This window comes from Scomber scombrus, chromosome 16 (genome assembly GCF_963691925.1).
Source record: "Scomber scombrus chromosome 16, fScoSco1.1, whole genome shotgun sequence".
Taxonomy (NCBI): Eukaryota; Metazoa; Chordata; class Actinopteri; order Scombriformes; family Scombridae; genus Scomber; species Scomber scombrus.
This window is the reverse complement of record NC_084985.1, coordinates 19,762,589-19,786,925: the sequence shown is the minus strand read 5'-3', so window position 1 is coordinate 19,786,925 and position 24,337 is coordinate 19,762,589. Positions and strand designations below refer to the sequence as shown.

Sequence of the window (24,337 nt, the reverse complement as noted above, 5' to 3'; positions counted from 1 at the left end):
GGTAACACCAAGCCAGTACGGATGGCCAGTTGGCTGGATGACCATTCAAATAATCTAACTTGACCAGTAGTTTTTCATGTGTGGGGAAGTGGGTTTCACTTCTTCAATGACTACCTCAGGAAAAAGTGTGTGGGTCGGGGGGAATCGTGTTTCTGTGTGGGTAGTGCAGGTATCTCAACACCAGTGACACCCGCGCCTGTGACGTGCCTGTGTCTTGCTGCTCTCCATCATCAATTCATGTCACATAACAGTGTTTCAATCACCACCCACTTCATAAAAGCGTCCTCATTTGCAATGCGGAGAATCCTCTGGCACACAGGAGCAGTTTGCATTTCCAGTAACAGCAACAGCAGAAACTTACATTAGCAGTAAGAGTGATAGCCAACGCCACTATTAGAGACTGAATAAAGTGCAGTAACTACAAAAATCCAAGCCATTAACACACAGTCTAAAAAATGCTCTGCCTACAGTGACTGATGACATGTGCTCTCTTGGAAATGCAGAGCAAAATACTGCACCAAGCTGATGATGTTAATAATGATGTCATTGAGTAGAGGGCATGCCCCATGATCATTTGTTGCATGCACAGGCATTAACAACCATCCAATGGTAATTCCATCAACTCAAAGTGTGACAAAACATTATTTCCACAAAAAATAAAATTTAATTAAAATGAAAAAGTTAAGATAAAAAAACTGAGACAAAATGCATTCCAATTTTTGCCAATGATTAAAAACTAAACACTAATTTGACAAATTGACAAATTAACTGATTTCTGCTTATTCAACAGCCTGTGTGCATGTGTGGAATCACACATTATATCCTCCTGAGTTGTAAAACAGTATCCTTCACTGCCAAAACTTCTCTTAACAAGTTGTTTCAGGTGCTTTACCTGTTGTCCTCATAGGTAACATCTTGCATTTCAGTAAGGTTACATCTCTGCCTTCAACATTCGCTAACTTTGGTGGTTCTTGGAAAGAAAGCAGTAATTTATGGATTTATGGATCCACAGTCCTACTAAAATTAGAAAATAAGCAGCAGCATAACAGCGGAGATTAAAAAAGAAAACATGCAAGCACACTGACATTTACAAAAAGGTATACTAAAAGAACATTATCTGTGGGCTGTGGGCTGTGGATGTATATGTTGTATATGTATTGGTGTGTATATGCTATCAGTAGGATTCATTTCAGGAGTAATGTAGGCTGTTAGCCATTTAAATCTACTCCTATGTGTTCAATAAGGGAATATTACTGCTTTAATGTTATCAGACCTTTTAGCTGCTCGTCTCCAGCTAGATCCAGACAGTATTGTAGTGAGCAAGTGAGTGAATACTCTGCCCTGCAGTAGAGACCATGGTTAGCTGCAATAATGTCAAGGGAGCAAAAAGAGAGTGAGCCAGAGGATGTTTTATTACCACTGTGCAGAGTGCACATGGGCAATGTGTGCGTGAACTATTTCAGGCTGGTATACCAGGTAAATAGTGCCTTCCCCGCTAACCTTTGGATAGATGGGAACAACATCTGTAACCATGGTAACTGTAAACATCAACGATAGCTACAGCTGTAGCCTCAAAATGCTTAGAACCAGTAAAGATTTAGAATGCATGACAAAAATAAGACATTTTAAACTCTAAAAAGCGATCATCATCATCATCAAATGCCAAAATTAACAGTGCAATCATGTGTGGGAGATGTTTTGTTTGTGGTCGCTCACCCCAGCCGAGGCACAGAAAGCGCTTGCGAATAAGTCGTGATCTCATTTTGCCGATGACGGCTAGGTAGGACTGCCACGCCTCTGTCAGCACCCAGCAGAAGGACGCCAAGAAGAAGAAATGCAGGAAGGCAGCAGTCACAGTACAGAGGCTCTGAAGAGAAACACAGTCCAGGAGAAAAAGACAAAACGCTTAGAGACGTTTAACGACATTTTTTTTTTTTTTAAAAGGTAGTTTTGTGAAAAGTGTCATTATGAATCATCTCATCAGAGGAAAGTGAAACCTCCGCAAAATAAAGAGGAAAAAAGGGAGACAGAGCCTGATAAAGCACATACAGTATTGTGGAGAATGAAGAAGAACAAGAACTCATAGTGCTGGGAGCCAATCATGTCAGCCTGCCACTTTGAGAACACAAGTGTTTGAATTCTGTCTACGGTTGAACCTTGTGATAGTTTTGACCAATTTTTAGGCATTATAAAAGGTTTGGGTTTATTTAAATTTACAGTAGAAATCCAGTTGCAATGCCTGTTAATATCATTTTCTGCATGTGTTTATCTGTTCATCACAGTGCTTTACCTTGCTAAGAGTTTGAGATTGTCCCACCAAAATCAATAAATTGGAGGCCAGGATGGAGAGGCAAAAATTCACCAAGATGATCGATCTCTCCGAACGGATATACCTACAGAGTACAGAGTGAGAGAGAGAGAGAGGGGGGGTGGGGGGGGCAGTCATGTGAGATAAGTGTTAATGACAGATTGATGGACTGAATAGCCACTTTTTGTACATTGCAGAGTCATTAGCTTGATTTTACCATCTATCATGTGTCTTACCACAAACCCAATCACCGCCCCCTGCTGTACTTGAACCATTTATTCCTTATTAGGCTTCAAATGGGGGAAAAAATCCCCACTGTCAGCACATGCATGATACCATCAAGTGTCTGTGTGTGTGTGTGTGTCTGTGTGTTCATGTACCTCCAGAAGGCAGCGTAGATTAGCAGCAGGATGAGGAGAGCAGTGCAGGAGACTCCACAGCCCACCATAAGGGGCACAGAGGGCATGCTGGTAGGACCCATGTCCTGAGGAGAGTGAGAGGGAGGACAAGAGGAGGGATAAAGAGTAAATGCATAGTTAATAGTTACTGAAAAGCATTATCTACCAGAGAAACCTTGCTTAATGAATCATTTAGCTTTTTTCAACAAGTGACATCTTATTTTATTATGATAGAAAAAACTATTTGTCATTCATGTAAATGTGTCAGTGAGATGGCAGAGTGTCTTCATCTTCTGTAATGTGACAAATTTCCCAATGAAACTGAATATGTAGGCGGTAGTTATGAGAGAGATTCAAAACACATTCGTCATATTTGTTTGGATCACTCATAAAGTATGAGTGGCCTAGCAAATGCATCACGATATAGAGTGGTTGTAAGATATAGAGCTTTAGGCGACTGCCATGTTTCCCCCACACCTCTATCAGCCACGTTCTTAATGAAGAAAGTAGTCTTTAACCACAGACAGATAGACAGATAAAAACAGATGATGGACAGTGATAACTGAGTTTGGAATAAATCATGTTAGACTGTTTGTCTGCATTAATTACAGTAATTGTTGGCATGTTTCCTGCTCTGCACTTACACTATCTATTAACTCTTACACTTCCTTAGTTGTAATCCTTATGGTAGCCCCTTTTGATTATACCCTGCTAATTACATGCAATTACCTTTGATTAGAATGATCAGTGTTTCTGATGGAGCTAGATAATAATACATAATTATGCTAGTTATTTGATGGAAGTAGAGCACCTATCTTGATCACTTTGATGTTACCTGTGACTTTTCTAGCATAATTTACAGACCTTATAATTATAATTACAGTTTACTATTGTTCCTTATAATGACCCAGATTATAAATTGTTCAAGTAACAAATCAACTGATGAGGAAGAGAACACACAAAAAGTGCCAGTATGGCCCCGTTCACACCTGGCATTAAAATGCGCCTTGGGTGATGTGTTTAGTGGTACAGGTGTGAAGACGTATTGACGATGCATTGAGATGCGATCACTTATACGTATGATTATGTCCTGGGCCACACTGAAGGACTACCTACTCAACCAACACAATCTGTGTAAGAAAAAGGATGTACTCATTCCTGCGCCAACAATATCGATATTAAAGTGTGAAACAAGAAAAGGAGCCGCAACAGGCAAAGTGGATTATTCTGGATATAATGCAAACAAAACACGTTGTCTGACTTCCATTTGAGGTCTTTGCAAACTTCTTCTTCATCTTTTAATTTCTGGCAGACCAGACACAGGAAGTGTATAACTGCCTCTCGTTGTTCTGTATCTGCAAACAGAAATGTTATCCGTCTTTATTTGCATATAGAGTGAGAAAATGAGATCCAACCACAAGTGATCACTTGAGATGCATGTGGAGACGCATTCTAATGTCAGGTGTGACGTATTTAAAGCTGTCCACTTGTGATCGGATCACCCGAGATGCATGTTAATACCAGGTGTGAACAGGGCCTATGATGCTGGCTTAAGAGAAGCTTAATTTACACTCACTGGAAACTAAATCACACCCATCATATGATTTCACATGTACAAGGGTAAAATAACTCGACCATAGCACATAATTAAGCGATTTAGGTCATGACGTACAGTGCACCTCTACTTTGCCTCTCTCCAGAGGTGTGCCTTTGAAAGGATGAGGAACAGACAGATGAAGCTGCATGGAGAGAGTACACCCCACCGCGTCCCAAATGGGTTTGATGTTTGGCCTGCTTTTAAGTTCTCAATCACACAATTTACCCTAATTTACCTCCTGGGGTGGCTAGCCTTCCCTTTCATCAAGATTTATCACTGTAAGCACACACACATACACACACACACACACTGCACAAGGTGCCTCACTGCAAATAAGGCACATACTCACACACAACGGCACGTACAGGCAGATGTGCAGAGTAATTGAAAGTCAGTGTTTAAGCTGCACGAATGTGTGTGTGTGTGTGTGTGTGTGTGTGTCTATTCAAGATGACCTGAAAGACTGACGAGGCAGCGAGGAAAGACTTCAGAAAAGAATAATGAATGCTGAGAGAAAAGGAGAAGTAGGAGCGGTGTTCAGAGGGATATGGAGTGAGAAGAGTTAAGGACAACTAAGAGAAAGTAAAGAGAAGGGGGAGGAAGAAATAGATATGGAGAAAGAAAACGAGAGAGAGTCAAAGCTTTCCTTTTAGTGGTTTTCCTCGGCCCATCAAAGGAAGCCAATTTCTCCAGATGAAAGTGGAATAGGCTGGAATACCAATACGGCACACACAAACACACTAGGAGGAGAATGGAGGTGAAACATAATCAAAACTGCCTCACAAGAAAGGAGAAAAAAAGAGAAATAGGTAGGATATGACAAGCATCTGCTTCTGGAAAGGAGAGGCCTGGGAGGAGAACGGGAGACAACAAAGACGTGCTGTGTTTGATATAATGTAGAGAGGAAGGTCAAAGGATACACATGCATTTGTGTTTTTTTGACATCTGACAGATCAAACACTGAGGATGCATGGGGAACAAAAGGTACACACACACACACACACACACACACACACACACACACACACACACACACACACACACACACACAGGTTTACTTAAGTCACTTCTCGGGTATTTACATAGACTTACAATCATTTTCTGTAGGCTTACCCTTACTCTAACCCATAACCACTTTTTCCCCTAAACCCTTACCCTAACTTTAACCATTGACCCAAGAATCAGCTTTTTACCAACTGGGGACACAGCTTTTGTCTCTGATTGCACGAGCCGTCCCCAATCAACTTGTTTTAAGTCTGGTTTGTGTCCCTGAAAGTGACTAAAGTCATACCCAAACAGACACACACACACGCACACGCACATACAGTATATTGAATTAACTTTTCCTCTCTGTCTTAAATTAGCCTCTACCAGACAAGTAATGGAATAAGTTATACTCTTACGTGTAATTTATTCAATATATGTCCACAAATTGTCCCTCAGCTCTTCATTGTGTCAATTTGTCTAACGCTGTTTTCTTAATACAGTTAGGTTTCTGTGTGCCTGATATGATTACGCGTCTAACTTCATAACGTGGAAGGATGCTACAGCACAGAGAAGCAAATGAAACAAGGAAACACCCACAAACAGACACATAAACACATCAGGACTACAGCGTCACACAAACGCCCTGCCCTAAATAGATATCCTGTTGCAGTTTGGATGTGCCTGTGTTTTGCATGTGTGTGAGACGAGAGACACACGCAGAGAGACTACAGATTAGAAAGAGTGTGTGCTACGCTCTGCTGTGTATGGCCAGGCTCCCCTGGGCAGCTTGGCGACCATGTGATGGAGAAGATAGCTATTTTCAGCTCAGGAAGTTTAACCTACTTATCTCCTCTCACTGACACGCCTCCCGCCACTCCTACCTATCATGCTACCGTCCCCCTCCCTTTCTCATCTTCTATGCCTCCGACTCTCCCCCAATTTTCCCCTCTTCCCCCATACTCACCCCCAGCATTCCCCAACAGTTTTTTCCACCTCTTTTTTAAATTTCTTCCACTGCAAATCCATCATGAGGATTTGCAGCGCTGAGATTACACAATACTGCACTTGTTCCAAGTATCACTGCAAATGCATCCTATTATGAGGACTTTAATAGGGTTTGGAGTACTCCGTAATACAGCTTGCATTGAGTGTATATATTTCTAGGTATTCAACACCTACTCTGCTGATGTAGTGTCTCATAGTCCAATTTAAGCAAAAGTGTGTAAATAATATTTGTTGCTCAGTCCATAACATGACATAAAATGATGAAAAATATCAACCTCAAATGTCTTATTTCCTCCCAACCAACAGTCCACAACCCAAAGACATTAAGTTTACTATCAATTAAAGCAGAAAATGTTCACATTTGAGAAGCTATAACCAAATATATTTGGATGAATACATTATATGGTGATTAATTTGGTAGTTTGCAACTATTTGATTGCAGCTCTAATGGGGCTTTTGTCAAACCAATTGATTTCCACCTCTCTGGGTAAGGTTTGGTTATGTTTGGGTAACTAAAACTTCTTGTAAAGGTTACAAAAAGTTCATAGTGACTGTTTAAAGAAATAGCTGTCATTAAGAGGCCCACGCACTCTCATAAATAACTTAACAGGTACTGGGTAGCAATAACCTGCAGAGAAAAAAAACCAAAACTGATTCCTATTTCCTTGTAGATGGCAATTATTTTCTTTTAACCATAGCTGAGGACCTGGGGAAGACTATTTGTGGTCAGAATGTTGTGTCTATGAACGATTGTGCATTGTTAAAATTGACTGTTGGTAGAAAACTGCAGTCAAACTCTAAGTTACTTGCTTGCTGACCCATCCTGACCTCCTCGTGCCCCCACAGATGTTCTATGGAGGTATAAAAAAATCATGATGCTTCTTTTATTGTACTTGTAGGGTAAAGTCTTTTTAGGTATTTCAACAGAACTACAGAACTCAGACTACAAATCTTCTATGAGCTAACATTGGATGCTCACCCTTGTGTGTATTTACTCATGTAGTATGCAAATGCCCCTTGTGAAATGCTGAAAAGTTCATTGTATATAATAATTGTACATATGACTTTTTCAAGAGTTTTGTTTCTATTCATTGTCTACTTTTGTCCCCACACAGGTTCAGACATGAGATACTCGTTGACACCAGCAGACTAAGCCACAAGATGTAAAACGTTATATATTGGTAATCTACAGCTCCTGCAATTCAGTTTTCCATTTGGCTGTCTCAATGGAGTCAATTCAGCAGACCCTCAAGGGTTCAACTTGTCAGGGTCTCATTTCAGTGGCCTCAAGACAAACCATAAGCCTCCTGTCAGTGTGTGACAACCTTGAGGGCTAAAAAAGTCATCATAGCAAGCTGCTCTTATCCTCAGAGTTTCTTTCCCCATTGCCTTTTTTAGATTTGTGCTGCTTGTTTAAGCAAAAGTTTGAATATTTGCTTTAAAAAAAAGGATTAAACCAACACTACTGTCTACTCAATTTTGAAATATTTAATTAGCAAGTAAATCTCATTGGAATCTCATAGCAACACAGCCACCGTGAGAGATTATGCATCTTCAGCCAGAGGGACACAGCTAAATAATTTCACCTGTTTACTCTTTCATCATCTCCCTTGTCACTAGCGAACCTCCAATTAATGCAACAAGGGATTCAACGACTCGAATGCAGTTCCATGCACAGTCCCTCATAAATTCCAGCAACTCTCATCTTCTAATTACAGTTGACAAGTGCAAGATATTTGCATACTTTAACCTTGTAGTCTCGCTTCATCTAGGTCAGGCGCCTTGTTTTTGTTCAAATTAGGGATAAGTTAGAATAAGTTAAAATATGAGCTGCCATCTTGAAGAGCCTCAATCATCCCTATCATCCTTCCACAGTCAAATCAGACACTTTAGCCATTAATAGTCTGTATAATAGACCAAGCTACAATATTTTCCCATTCTGATTAGGTGCTGGTGAGTAGCAATGACAGCAGAGGGAAAAGACTCAATTCATCTCAAGCAGACCCAATCATTTGGTGAGAGTGATTGGCCCAAAAGCAGTTAGCATGGCAGGTAAAAGTAGCCGTGAGAAATCCTTTACAGCAGAAGTGAACATCACTTCACATCATCACAAACATTTTTCTTTTGAGAAAATTGCTTTGATACAGTAATTGGCTTATAAATGAGTTATGGAAACGCTGAAGCAATCCCCTTTCCTTCACCGTGCCAGCTGTGTTATGTTTTTTATTTATTTATATTCTACTTGCAGCTAGCGCATTGTGCATTTTCTGTGTACTCATCCACACTGACAGGATCAAGGTCTCAGGTGCTGTTTGAACCACTGACCCTTTCACTCGCATTTCTGGTTATCTGTGTGAGCCACGGATTCCCCTGTAGCTATGAAAATGAGTTTGAGACAGGCACTTGAAAACTAAACTTGAGAGTGTAATTATTTTCCGTGTCAACACAACTAGAACAGTCCCTCTAGTTGTGTCCCTCAGCGCTGACAAAAATGAAGCGAAGAGATATAACGCACTTGATTAACTTGAGGCACAAAATGTTAAACTGACTTTTATAAAGCCAATACCTCCTTCAACTCCAAATCCCATGATCCCTATGAGGACTACAGAGGCAATAAGTCCAGACATATCCTTAGGGTTTGTATTCCCACTGCAGTCATTTTAGGAATTAAGTGCCTGGGTTTATTGTATGGCTTCATGACCTCACTCAATCAACTCCTCTTTCTCTCTCTCTCTCACCTCTGTTTCTCTAAAGTAACAACCTCTGCCTTGTTTCTGATAGTGAAGGTCTCTCTATAGACATACACACACACAGCAGAATCTACACACACACGCAAACACACACATACACGGAAATCTCAGAGGCTATAGAAAGTAAACAGGATTAACTGGCTATCCCTCGCTCCACTGTAAACGGCCTGTAATGGCAGCACTGCTTCTAAATCCCTCCATCTCTTTCTCTCCCCCTCCCGTCCCTCCCTTTTCTATTAAACATGGAGGTTAATCCTCAACCCCCCTTGTCCCTAGCGCCGTGGCCCAGGATAAGCTGTCAGAGCTGGGCTGCTGATACTCAGCTCTGCTCCAACAGCCACACAGCTTGGACACAGCATATGTGCGTGCGTGTCTTTGATTGTCTGCACGTTTGTGTGCTTAGACATGCGTGCACGTGCGAGAGCGTGCGCAAACGTCCATACCTACGTCGATGGCTGCCCCTGGGTTTGCAAGTCTGGATGGTGCTTTTTTTTTAACATGTTGCAAAATTCAATCTGTCTCTCCCTCCTCTTTTATAGAATCCAATCTCCAGTGAAATAAAAAAGCTAACTCTGGAGGACCCTAAAGCAACAAAGTGCACTCAGCACTGGACACAACCGCTCCTGACTGAAAACCATTGACACAAACACACTGACCCATACCTTCCGGTCCTCAGTGCTGGATCTAATGGTGCACCGGGGGTGAATGATGAATCACTAATGACTAACACACTCTTCACAGATGGCACAAATGTCACAAAAGTCAATGCTTTTTCCCTCACAGTCCTTTTCTTTCACCCAACACGGACGACCTGCTTGCTGTGGCGAGGAATACGTCAATATTGTTCAGTTGGTAGAGGAGTCACAGGAACCAGAAATAACTGCTAGAATGACCCATTCAGCTTACAGGTCGCAGCCATTGTGTTTTCCATATAATGGGAATTAATGTTTCCCCAAGTTTTGTAATAGGTTCCAGACCTCTGTGAAGTAATTCAAGCTTTGAGGGACGAAATAATGAATAAGTGAGCCGTTACTCACCTGAAGGCCACCACCTTACTTTGACCCTCTTTACACTTAATAAAAAAGAAAAGGGGGCATATCCAGAGGAAGAGAAGAAGGGAATAAAATAATAGCTCCATCAATATGGTTCAGGAATCTCAACCCTTCCAGTAAAAGCCAGCTGAATATTAAAGGTTTCCACTTTGTTAGATATTATCTGGCTATACAGATCAGACCAATCATTATCACCCCCACTTGTATTGCTTGTGACATGAGCAAGGTGCAACTTAGCTTATACAAGTTTTGACGGATTAAATGACTCGATCCATCCGAGTGAAAGTTCAACGAAGCTGTCACTCAAACTGATCCAACCAAACATGACGATGTTGTTTGGCTGACAATTAAGATATTTGGCTTTTTTTTTAAAGTGCTTTGAACATAGTGGATAGCCAGATAGTATCTCACAGTAGGACTATATTGGAAACTTTCACATTACATTAATATATCCCTTCTGCCAAACCTATTTGATTTCATTCCAAACCAATGAACTGAGAGAAACAACATTCTTAAAAAAAAAAGGAGAACAAAACCTGCTCTATCATCACATATCGTCACAATAGAGTTGCCAAAGTGCCATTCTTTTTCTCTTTAGGTATTGTTACGGTGGGTGACTCAGAGTTGGATGGGCATGAAGTTCTCCCAGAAAGATGAACAGCTGTTATTAAATGTTGGGCTCTGTGATAAAAAGTCAAAGGTAAAACAACATGTGGACATAAAACTAAAAAAGAGGTAAATTGAGGCGTATGGGGTGCTGGGACATCATAGATTGGGAGGCTAAAAGTCAGCAACATGAGAGAGGGTTAAACAATTTGTGGCTGAGATTACCACCAACATAACAATATCTGGTCCAACTTACTTAAAGATAAGTCCACCTTTGCACTAACTTTGGGGCTACGTATCATATTGCTGTCATAACATGCTGCTGACACAGGCCTTTTCATTATTTTAACTTTACCAGTATGCAGTGTAGTGTGCACAATAACTAGTAGTAAATTAAGGGAAAGCTTAACCTGTTCATCAGTTTCTATGTGGTGGAACATTGAGAATAACTTTAAATGAAAAAAACAAAAATGGGACTTCAGAATGAGGAAAACTACTCTCTGAAACAGCAGCTCTGTCCACTTCACTACTCTGTAACCGTAATGCCTCTGTGAGTTCCAAATTACTTTTTAATATATTCATGAGAGTATAAACAAACCTGAGAAAATACCTAGCCATGATGGATTGAACACACAAACTTTACACAGCAAACTTTGAAGTAACAGAGCTAACTATGGAATCAAATAAGGGTCGTTATTAATGTGTTAATGTGTTGGGTTATTTAGCTTACAGTTCATTTGCTGTTATTGTAAGGCCAAACAGTTGTCCAAATGCATATTTTCAAGTTCAGGCTGCTTTATATCAGCATGATATAACAATAATGTAGCTTTAGGATGTTAGCAAATGTCCACTAGCATTACCAAAGTAGTAACATCAATACTGACAAGGAACTTTTTAAGCTGAAGGCAAACTAATCACTCAACTGTAGCGGCAGTTGACGTTATTGCATGACTATAAGGTGTTGTGCAGTCACTGATGATGTTGAAGGTTTATTTCTAAGATGTAATTACATGTACACAAAATATTTCCACTACGACAAAAACTTTTTGACACAATGTACAGATTATATCCGCGTACAACTTTTTCACCCATGCACATGATATTTACACAGCTGCAAGACTTTATTACGCATTCATAAACCATTCAAAATATTAATGACCCTTATTCGGTTCCATAGATAACCAAGCAAAGTGATACCTCTATGAGATGTGTTTTTCATGTTACTTAAAGCAGAGTGTACATAACAACAGGGACATTCTTAACAGTAATGTGTTTTGAAAAAATAATGCACAGCACCAGTGAGTGCTATATGGAGGTAATGTTTTACACTGAAAAGGTTGCACAGGGATAGATGTCCACATGAGAACATAGCTCTTTATCTCAGTGACACTCTGGTTGTTAATGCATTATTCCTTGCAGACAACATCTCTTTTCCATCTCTTTTGTCTCTCTCTCTTTCTCTCTTTTCTTTGTCTTTCTTTGTTCTCCCTGCCAGCTGAGACCTTACTGCCTTTTCTGTTTGGTTGAACATTTCCCACCCAAAAGCCTCCATTCCTCACAATCACTCTCCATCTCTGTGACACCCGGAAATACCCTCCGGTGCTCAGTAGGGGAGCTGCTTTGCTGGCTCCATTTTCGAACCAAACCATGAAAGAGAGAAAACTACACAAAAAAGTCCCCTAGATTATTGTTTGAAACAACACATTTAGCCAAATTTAGCCATCTCTTTGCACTCCAAAATTAATTAATATAATCAACGTCCTCATGGTGGGCATTAAGAAGAAGTAAACATGGAGACAAATCAACAACCAAAACTAAAGGGAAGATTTTGTTACTAAAGCAGTCAAGGAGCTGTGGCATCAAGTGAGAACAACAGCTGAAGGTGTTAACAAGGTGAAAAGGAGGGTGAAGGATGTGACAAAAGCAGGGTGATGAGGAAGAGGGGAGGGAAAACTGAGATGCGATGTGATAAGAAAACACATCAATGAGGGGGAAAAAAGAGACGAAAAACCTGTATAAATATTAAATTAGGTTATGTGCTTGTGGAGGGAAGGTGCGAAACAAATGGTGTGACAATGTGGGACGTTACACAGTTAATGAATTAGGGTCCGCTGGAGAAGAGTGGGAGAGATGAAGGTAAACTGAGAACGGCATGCTGTCAAATCTTTGAATGTCCATTAGTGCAATACAGGATAATGGGTCAATGTATCCGAACAGGCATTACCCTGAACTGCTAAAAAGCCTTCTTTAATCACGTCAAACACACACTGCAAGCCACGTGAACTATTTATAGAAGTGCAGGTTATGTGCTGCAGGCAGAATCGCACACAGACACAATAAAATCTCTTTCTTTCTCTTGACGCCTCTCCTCTTCCATCACATGGAAGTAGCTCGCTGAACAATCTGACCTTTGCTAAGTTTAAGCTCAGAAAAGTTCCATAAGGCAGAAAGTGACAGCTGATCAAAATAGAATTAGAAAAATGTAAAGGCACAGCAATTAAAAAAAACAACAACAAAACAGCATCTTATACTGTGACAATGTTTCACATTGATGGCACGGGTCAGTCTGCACTAATTTTCCTACAAGACAAGACATTTGACATAAAGTAAGACACCTCATGCTCAAATCTCAACAGTCACACCAGCGTCACTCATCCAAACATCTCTATAAAGACAATAAATGACAGCCATGGCCTGTTGTATTTCACGATACATTCCAACTGACAGGGATGCCATCTAAATTTATACAACATTAACTCATCAGCTCACTGACTTAGCCCCTGGTTGTAGTTGCCTTATTACCCTCCCCCAAGTCCCACATAATACATCAGGCTATGCGTTGGTGACTCACCGGGTCCTTAGCTTGCTGCGCTAACACGGCGTAGGTGGATATCCTGCTGCACAGGCATTTGGTGTGGACAGTGGTTGACGAGAGCGTTTGGCAGCCCTCTGTGCCCCAGTTTTCGGCGCCAGCTTCCCTGGAGGTGGGGAGAAGGGGGGTGGCACATAGGACATAAACAGTGACTGTGAGACAAATACACATAAAAAAATCTGTCACATGACTATACACGCCTACAGGGAGCTCCAATTCAAAACGGAGTGAATGGTGGGCAGAAAGTTTCAGGAGACAGACATTCTTCAATATCAAGTTCACCAAGTTCACCCAGTGTCCATTCACTTTAATATGCAGTGATCGCCGCTCACACACACTGACATCGAGGCTCTTTCATTCCGCTGACATTAGAGGCCAATGTCACTTCACTTGAGTCTTTTTCGTGTTTAGCAGTCTAAACACTTTCTTTGTCATCTTTGTTCTTTCTTCTTTCAATTCCATCTCCCTTTTCTTGGAAGAATACCCAAAGAGTTTGGCCTTGGGAAAACATTAAAAGGGTTGGATGGGCTAATGGTTAACAAAACCAGTATGGTTCAAATGGTGGATTGGGGTTATTCAGCATTAAACTGTCAATCGCTTTACAGGGAAGAAGAGTGTCCAGAACCTTGTACACTTAATTGCCTGACATCTTTCTCCTCTTCCCTTTATTCCCCACCCCCTTTCACTTACCTCTAAATGCTCTCAATAGAAGGTTGAGCGCAGAGGTCGATCAATAAGATTCTAACTGGACTAATTACCCTGGCAGCTTGCACTACACATTAACCTCATGTTTAACCCTGGATACACTTCTTTTATAGCAACCACAAAGATGTGGCAACATTATAGGGGACATAACAGCAGTCACAGAGATGTGCTGATGAGGTAAAAAAGTCAACTTCATGACTGATGGGAAAAAGAGGCAGTACTTCCTTGGTTTGCTTTCAAGAATGACAGGAAATAAAACAATGCATGGACAAAATTCAAAGTTAAATGCAAATTTTGGGTAATAATATGATTATTTAGGTTTACCAACAAGCTAGACATTTTAAAAAAGTATTGTAAATTGTGGTTTAGTAATAGTGCTAATCTGACAAATATCTCCCAGAAATGGAAGACAAGACATTTTGTCCACTAGACACATGGGTTAAATTATAAACTGGTGTGCCTTTAGCCACAATGAAAAGAAATTAAAAGTATTCACAAGCAGTTACAAAGGAATTATGCTCATGTTTCTGCATAACTGCATTAGCTGCAGGTTTGGGTACCTGGGTGTACAGTAGGGGATCTAGGGAAAATGATCGAATGTTGGAGGATCAAAACAACTAAATTTAGGAGAAAATGTGGGGGGGAAAAAACACATTTTTATTAATGCTGCTCATAAACAGGATACAGTGTACGCTTGTTCATTTTGTTCTTCCCTCTATAAAGATCTGTAGAGCAGGAAAGATGAAATGTAATCATATTACAGACAGCACGGTGTACATTATTCTTTCGCCACTAATGCTTTAGCGGAGAATTTAATTGCCTCCTCTCAAGCTAATAGCAGTGAGTACCCTCAACAGTGGATGGAGGGAAAATTTAATAAAGTGTTGCTTGTGTAAGGACTGCACTGAATTAGGGTTTGCAAAAGATTTGCTATCTTCAAATCACTCCGTACACTGGAAATATACGAGCTTCGACTGGTAATACTGTGTATCTGAGCACTGTTTACATCTCAATGGGAGGCTTTGGCGACAGTTTCACTTTATGAGAAACGATAAGCTAGCTTGTTGCTTCTTGTATTCACGGTATCCACAGGAACATTTGGGATTTTAACCTAACTTTGGAGAACAGAAAGATAATCTAACATTAGGGATTCCAGGATAACTGTCTATTAACCTACCGACACATGCTACCTTCATCACTCCATCAAATCTGCACTCGAACTTTATCAGAAAACAGGAAAAAAAAACACAATCAGCACGTTAAAAGATTATGATGGAGGATCTTTTCTTTCACAAGTATTTGTGGTTTGATTTCCCTATGCTCATCATACAATTACAGCACCTTTTCTTCTTTGCTACACTCTGTGGGCAGGACTCCCTCGTCTTTTTCATCGAGCTCTCACTTTGATTGAAGAAAAGAATAATCAGTTGGATTTTGACATTTATGTAATAAAGTGAAAAAAGATATATATTATAAAGTAAGTTATATTTAGTCCATATTCTGGGTTGTTTAAAAGCAGATAAACAGTTAAACACTACATCAACTACCCGCCAATGACAACATGTTAACCATAGCACTGTACAATACATCAATCAAGGCTAAATATATAGCTGCTGTGACAGGGCATCCTAATGCAATCAATGTGACACTTTATGACAAGAATGTATCAACATCAATTCTCAAAAATATATCTGAAGGAATGCAGACATGCGCACACCTACACCCACATAAACACACACCCACACCCACATAAACATACACACACAACACACACTCAACTCATAATGTCAGTAATGAGATGTGAGTACAATTCCCCGATGATCATCATCTGCACAGTGACACTTCAAAGACTGAAGATCGGAAAACGTGTCACAGCAATGAAGCCTAGAGACAGTTTGACAGATAGCAACATGGCATGTGAAATTGTGTTTGTGTGTGTGTGTCTGTGTGTGTGTGTGCCTTAGAGAGACAGAGAGAGATAGGAGAAAGGCGGGATGAGGAAAAGTAAGAGAATGTGTGCTCTTTTTTTACCTTTGAGGAAAAGAGTGGTTTTGTGTTAGACTGAGATTCCCCGTTTAAAACATGTGCATGTGGGATCCACTGTGCTTACTTAATAAAAAAAACATGCAAGTTTCAAATTCAAACCCCAAGAGATGTCAAGTAAAGTATTTACAAATGGCTGCGTTCACACAAGTAAAACATAGCCATATGGGCTCTAGCACTACACATGCATGGACAGATAGAGGGAAGTGTTATGTATTGATTTATGCATGTTGGTTTACTTTTAGTGTGGTGCCTGCATATGTGAAAGCATGCATGCTTTTCATTTCCTGACACAGACTGTCTGTCTACATGCAACAAAGACACACGCACATCAAGTATTCTACACCAGTCTGGCAACAAATAGAAAGTTGGGTTAATGAGAAACTGTCTGACAGCTCGCAACAGGGGGTCGCTGAAGATAACACTGGCACACGCCCACAAATACACACTATTTGTGACCTCTTTGTTTTGCCTGCTGAATTTCGGGCTTAATTGACTGCTGACCCTCATCTTGTTTAGACGGATTTAATTGTTGGCATTGATGCCTTTCAGCAAAAAGCCGGCTTTGACTTTTCAGTTTTGTTTCACCCACAGAGTTGGAACAAACCCTGATCTTTATTATTGAAGATCCACTGCAGCTATATCTACACACTGCTGCTGTGGACCCCGCTGGGCTCATAGAATTATTAAATTATCAGTAAGGTTTCACTTGCGAGGATAGATTCAAAAGACATGGCTTTTTATTTTATTTTATTTTTGTTATAGCATTTGAATGAGCCTGAAGCTGCTGCCTAAACCCCTTATCAATAAAGCTGGTTTATAGGCAACAGATCCCACATGTATACTGCAAAGATATTAACCCGGCATTATCCAAAACAATGCTAAAATGTGTAAATATACATAAAATCATCCAGTTTGATAGCATTGTGATAATCGACACATCTGTTGTTTGGGCCTGACTTCAACAAAGAATACATTTTGATTAAATGGATGTTGAGTTGGCTTCATTTTGACAGGTAGTTACCGCTTAGTGCACATGGTGATTATACAGTTGCCTTTGATCAACCTGAGCCAGAATCTGAGCCAGGACATACTCTATACTGTATATGCAACAAAAGTCTACAACAATGCAAGCAATTCTGTAAGGTTGTGCTTTGAGCTAAATTGTGTGCCAATCCATGCAGTAGATGTTGATACATTATATTTGATAAGTGACTTAACCTGCTCACAGTCCTAAATAGAGTTTCTGGGGATCCTAAAAGTCTGCAGGCTTCATCCTTTAGGGACCATGAACATCTGTACAAAAGTGTGTGCCAATCCAGCAAATGCTGAGACATTTCATTGGATAAGTTGCTTGTGGTGCTTAAAAAGTCAGGTGGCTTCATCCTGTAGGTACCATAAATGAATTATATTGCGACCCCTCCAACAGTTGTGGAGATATTTCAGTTCATTCTAAAGTGGTGGGCCCACTGACTGACATTGCCATCCATGCTGCTTGTGTGGCTAAAAACTCAATGCCGTACTGAGACAAATTGTTTCTCAACAGTGTGCTAAATCACATACAGTGACCACCGCAATAACATCACAATGTTTTCCAGTTTGTCCCCTAATTGCTAGTAGAATTATGTTGCAGCTGTTAAGAAAAAAAACGGGAAAATACTTCCTGAACAACAGTGTAAATTGACCTTTTATGTCTACAGAGAATAAATTGGCACCAACTCTTGACTGAAAGGGCAGTGCTATGAAAGCCAATTGCACCCCGATAAGAAACAACAACAACAAAAAAAGGTTAAACATGCTTTGAATTCTTAAAAGTGAAGGTCTGGATGTAGGGATTTAAGCTGTATGGAGGTAAAGCTAGAGAGAAAAGCAACACCTACATCTGTCTAGCACATATGACAGGTATAGTGAAGTGTTGCCAAGGTCTCTCATGCAAAGCAACCTTAAATCTTCTGCATGCATAGCTGTTATTAAAGTAGAGGACAGAGAATACAGAAAGAAATATGCATTGAACCTTATGACGCTCATAATTTTTCACTGGATGTGAGCAAATTCAGCTGATGTTATTCCTATATTTGAAGCAGCAAAAAGACTGTATATGGGAAACATTCTAAATCAGTGACTTCACTGCTAAGCAAAATGTTCTACATTGCAGTCATTGATATAAGGATGAACTGTATCAGCTAATTTTAGCAGCTGGCAAACACTGGCAAAACTGATTTATGAGATAACTCGCCTTATAAGTTTACTGTAGTCCATTTTCGACTTGATGTTAGCATAAGTAAAACTGCCTGCCCTGTGTCCAAGCTCTGCCTCATTGCTCATTTCTGAGCAATAAATGCCATCAAATTTGAACGCAATTATTTGCTTGTGTCATCAGTGGTTAGAAGTGCAGACAAGCAAAGGCTTTAAACAACAGGAAAAAAACTAAAAACATGAAAGAAAAAAGGCAAACAACCATATATGCAAAGAAAGATCAAGAATACTTTCAAGTCAAAATGCAATAAAACGTTTAGAAGCCAGTAAGATAAGCTTTAACATTCACTGCATGAAATGATATTGAAGTCACTGAGCAAATTGCCACAGATATGACCCGATGCTTTTATGTGCTTTTTTTGAAGAGAATTTTGAGTAGTCATTCTCTAAAACACAGTGAGAACTGATGATACGCACTGCAAACAAATGAGATCGAATGCATCATAGACAGAAGGCGAGAGAGGGCCGGTTGTTCAAAGAGGATTTTAAGGATCATGAACAAAAGTGGCCTCAAGTGGATGCAGGTGCACAGATACCAATCTGTTAAAATCGAGCGTTGTTCATCAGCAACAATGACAGCCTGTATGTTCAATCAGTATGTGCACATTTATTGTTATATATTTATGATTTATATTATAAGCTTATATTAATTTCAATATTTTGATACGGCCTATCATCTGCTCCATCTCATACCCTCAGTGGGGTAATGCCCACTACACTAAATCTCTGGTACTAAAGGCCTAATGATACAATAGCAGCTTAGGCAGCCATAGACCCCCACAACTACTGGAATTTGGAGACTTTCCATGTGCATCCAAGGACATTTCCCGTCCTGTTAGAAAATGTTACATTTTCTATCAAAATGTCTGAAAAACTTTCTGAGTATGCTGACAGGTAGGGATTGGATGAGATAGTTTATCTTAGGTATGCAGCTCATCTTCAATATGTTCACTTTGCCCAATAAGAATAAGAAGACTGTGGAACATCTTTCCACATCAGATGACATTTTTTTCAGCAGGGGCTCAAAGTTTTTTTTTTTTTCTTTCTTCCAAAATGTCAGTCAATTGATGAGGAAATAAAATCCCTAGGTACCTCATACCCTTTTGAGGCTATTGAAATTACCCTACGTTTTCATTTTGTATGCAGTGAGCTTCGAGAACGAGTCAATAGTTAATAGTTTAGCAGAATTTTTTATTCCATTTCCATGTTTTTATACACTCATTTTCTGTATTGCTTCCACAAAAAGGCTTTTTTTCATAGTAGAGATTTTGACTTGTCATAGTAAGAAAAGCACAGGATTTACTAATTACATCAACAGTATACTCTGTTCTTTTCAAGTGAGCCTGTAATTGTTTCGGTGAACCAACAATTCATCCCTCATTCAATTTAATATTCACAACTGAGATTTTGCTGCTGTGAAAAAGGTCGGCCACTTGCTTAATGCAGCTTAACTGTATATTCACTATTTTACATCATTGTTTAACTAATGGCACAAAGCATAAATAAAAATGGAAGAATATGATATATCCCACTATACCCACACAGGTGTTTTCATTCAAGTTGCCTGATTAGACCTCTAGATTTTGATTGACAACCCAAGGCTCTTCAGTTGTTACACTTGTAAGGGTGGGAATACATACAGCCTTTTTAATTGGTTCATGGAGTCTGGTGAGCGCATATTATTGCCAACATACGTTTGCGCAACTCCAACCGGAGCATACGTTTAATTAGCGAGGATAAATAAAAACAGCAGTCAGAATTATATAGGTTACTAAGAAGTATGTCCACAGTTGGGTGAAAAAATGCACATATTGGACACTAGGCATCTGTTTTGACTGATTATTGATATGATAAGATATTTACCAGGTGCTTGCGTTACTACTGCCAGGTTCTCAATATATTATACAGCTGTGCTTTTTAATCCTGGTCCCAGGGCGCCCCTGCCCTGCATGTGTTAGATGTTTCCCTCTTACAGCACATCTGATTCAAATGATCAGCTCATCATCAAGCTCTGCAGAAGTCTGATAATGACATTTGAGTCAAGTGTGCTGGAGCAGGAAAACATCTAAAACATGCAGGGTAGAATTTAAAAACACTGCTGCACAGTACAGTAGACTCAAGAAGATGCACAACCGGTGTGACGTCAGACCAAAGAACTTAAGGGAATTTATATGGACAAAGCAAATTGATTGATCTGATTGTGCCATGATGTGAAGAGTTGATGTTTTTTTAAATAAATGTTGTAAAGATCATGTTTTCTCTGTAGCTATGTTGTCATCTCTGTACTCTCCTAGCTCTGTAGTAACCCAGGAGTTTAGTTTCCTGATTGAAGCCATTGAAATAAATGGAGGAAAAAAGTGAGGGAGAGAGCATCTATTCCAACCGATGGAATCTATTCCGATATACATTACACCCCAGACAGCCGGGAGCCAGAATGCACATTCACCAGAGGCAGTGCATATTGGCCTTTACTCTCAATACAGCTAGAAAACACTGGAGCAAATCTTCACATGACGCATATCATCTGTACCTACTCAACCCTTCATTCCACCTATTATGCAGGACTGACCGGCACACATTTACTCCCACAGCATTCGCCACAGTGTAGGCCCATGTTTGCATTTCCTTGCGGTTTCTGTGTCTGCACATGCATAAATGTATTTGACCCAGATAGTAACTCTGTAGGAACTAAGCTTTCCTCTCCTCCAGTGACTGATGTAAAGATGAGTCTTAAAACCAGTAAAACATGCTATGAGATTATCTAAAGCTTGCTGTGATGTTTATGCGCAAGACTGTACAGTTTATGTTTCCATTTGTTACCTCAGTTATAGTATCTCAAACATGAAATATGTATTGATGTGAATCCCATGTGTTATGGAACGATCCAGGGAAATAGTGGATATTAGATAAACATTGCCTCTGATGCATGCATCACTATCACATTTTGATCAATCTGAGGAAAGGTGACATTCACAAGTCCACAGGAAAATATTTGTATAGCAAAGTACATGGGTACTTCACTACACCATTATTCCTCTTGTACATATTCATTGCTTTCTATTTCACTCACTTTTAAACAAGTATTTGAACAGGTCTTTTTGACAAAGGTAAGTGTTCTGTCCTTGCTTAAATTTATTTCTCTTCTTTTCATGTGCGGTTGTCACGCAAAACCCTTTTTCTGTCTCCTTTTTGATTCTCGTGCGACTAGGATGCTTTGTCATTGACCTCCACCACTCCAATCTGCTCTCTGGCATGTCCATGAGCTAATTTATAAGCTTCTTTCGCAGGATTATCTTTCTTCCTGGTGTGCAAGCTAGTGAGTGAACAGGAAAGCAGAGATACAGGTTTCATCTACAGCCATAAATGGTCTGTCGTTTTGACTGCCTGTATTCTGTGAAGAAAGTGGCTCCTGCGGAAAGTTGATTATTAATCCGAAAAATCCTGAAAAAAGAATTGTTTATTTGTTTGTTTGATCGTTTTTTCTTCATTTTTGAAACTAAATATCTCAAAATGTTGAATCTTAAAGAAACAAAAGAGGATTAATCTTAAAACTGCACATTTTCTGAGCATATTGTCAATGATTCAAACAGAACTGCTAAGGCCAAATGGGTTAACTCTGTGGTTGGGTTAACACAGTGCCCTCTCAACCTACTTCAAGCAGGACAGAAGTAAATAGGATAATGTGCAAGTCAACAAGATAAACATATGGTAAATAGTGAACTTGACAGCACATTACATGTAAGATCTTTTAGAGTGTATTAGCAGTGCAAAATTATGAGGAAATCTGGACATAACCGCTATTTTTAAAGGGGCAGAGATTGTTACTTACCCTGTGGCTCTTAAACTCTACAGGTTCAGCAGTGAAGAGCGAATGTATTCCAATTTACAGCAGAAAGCCAGTCTTCTTGTTCAAAACTCCAAATACATACATGTATAACTTCATCGCCATTTAAGACTACGTTCAAGGAAAACAACATCAGTTCTACAAACTATCCCTGGCCATACGGTAAAATACTGTCACATGATGACCTGCAATCAATAAAAATAATGCATTAAGTAAAAAAAACAAAAAACCTGAATATAAATAATCCTAACCTGCTTTACAAAATTACATTGCCCATACTAAAAAGTACAATTTTCCTGAAGTGAAGGAAGCCCAAATTTATCCATGAAGTCCAGTAGCAGAAAGAAATCATAGCTCAGTCCTGGACATGCACTAGTTCTACCTGATCTCAGCATGTACCAGCTACTTAAAGGCATCAAAAGTACCATGAAGCCAACTGTCCTCAACAAGAACTCGAGTGCTACACTAGAATCGAAGCTACCATGTTAACGCGCTCTCTAAGGACTGTTGTGATAGCTTGGGAAATGAGCTGAGAGCCTGTCCATGCCTGAAACGCCCTGTGGAGGCAGAGCCCACATAAGCCCTACTGGCCGACTCCCTCTTACCGTGCTGACTCGCTGTTTGACACAGTCTTGATCCCTTCTGTTCTGTCAGATGGAAAAGTGGAGCAAGCCCTATCAGCCCTCCATCCCCCCTCCTCCTGGTGGCTATGCTGTTAAGTGTGTTAGTGTGTTTCTGCATACGCGTTTATCTTTGTGTGGAGATAAATGCACATGGAAATAATTGATATGTTGATACAATACAATACCAAACAGATTGTTCGCAAAACTCAACTGAAGTTCTGAAACTGCTTTGAAACTAGCAACAAAAAAACAGAATAAGGCAGATCACTAATTATGATAGGCACTGTATTATCTGTGACGTTGTCATATGAGGCTATTATATTGCACAGATGTAAACATATGGAGGGCTATTTTAAGACCCAACTGCCTGCTGTCTCCTCTAACACCGTCTGCATACTAGCAATTTCATTCTCTTATTGCTCTCCATTTTCTATACCTATTTATTCTGCTCAGGGTCAAGGAGTCTAAAGCCTGAAAAGAATGCATTGGGCAAGAGGTGGAGTTCATGGACAGAGTCTATCAAACAAATTCACATATCAGAAAATTAGAGTTTCCTGCATATTTTGGATCTGTGGATCTCCACACAGAAAGACTCCAACAAGTGGGCTTGAACTAAGAACATTTTGCTGTTGGGTGACTATGTTAACCATATAGAAACTGTGACATCTTCTAATTACAGCCTGACACCAATTATAATGTAAAGGCATAGTCTGGTAATAGAAATGAAAGGCCAAAAATAGATGCTGATAATCTACAATACTTTCAGAGGTACAACCACCAAGACGTGTATACAGTTTATTAACCATCTCTTCATTCATTCACTTGTTGAATAGATACACATAGTAACATATAACATTTGAAGGGCCATAACACTGCCAATATGAGAATGACAAAAGTGTCATGCACTTGGCAAAAGATCAAAACTTGCCGCTATGCCTTTTTGTAACATAAATGTGATTACATTTGGGCCAGATTTGTGTCCAGCAAGTTTTTGGCAGTGTGCAGGATATGACTTTGACGTTTTACTTCATTTAAGGTTGAGACCTGCCCTTGCCAAACACTGATAACAGTGCCAGATCTGTCTGAGCCCAAAGCAAGCCTCAATCTACCGTGTCAGATTGAGGATGTTAGAGTGACTTGTGCTGCACACCAGGCCATTATTGCTCTATGGCAGTGATGGGCAGTGGGGGTAGGGTGGGTCTTTATGCACTGATCCCTGATCAAACTGAAGACCACTGGGGATTAGAAATAGGATTAAGTGACCCTCAACCCTTCACAGGCTTACTTTCAT

At 39.9% G+C, this 24,337-nt stretch overlaps 1 protein-coding gene across 1 annotated transcript in view; it reads right to left on the bottom strand.

Annotated features, from left to right (window-relative positions):
* adgrb2 (adhesion G protein-coupled receptor B2) overlaps positions 1-24,337 on the bottom strand; it is a 150,746-nt gene that overhangs the window by 50,582 nt on the left and 75,827 nt on the right. Inside the window, exons 16-19 of the mRNA XM_062435728.1 lie at positions 13,555-13,681; positions 2,689-2,792; positions 2,291-2,393; positions 1,717-1,867 (exon numbers count right to left, since the gene is read on the bottom strand). Of these exons, the coding sequence (XP_062291712.1) occupies positions 1,717-1,867; positions 2,291-2,393; positions 2,689-2,792; positions 13,555-13,681 (485 nt within the window). The remainder of the gene's footprint in view (positions 1-1,716; positions 1,868-2,290; positions 2,394-2,688; positions 2,793-13,554; positions 13,682-24,337) is intronic.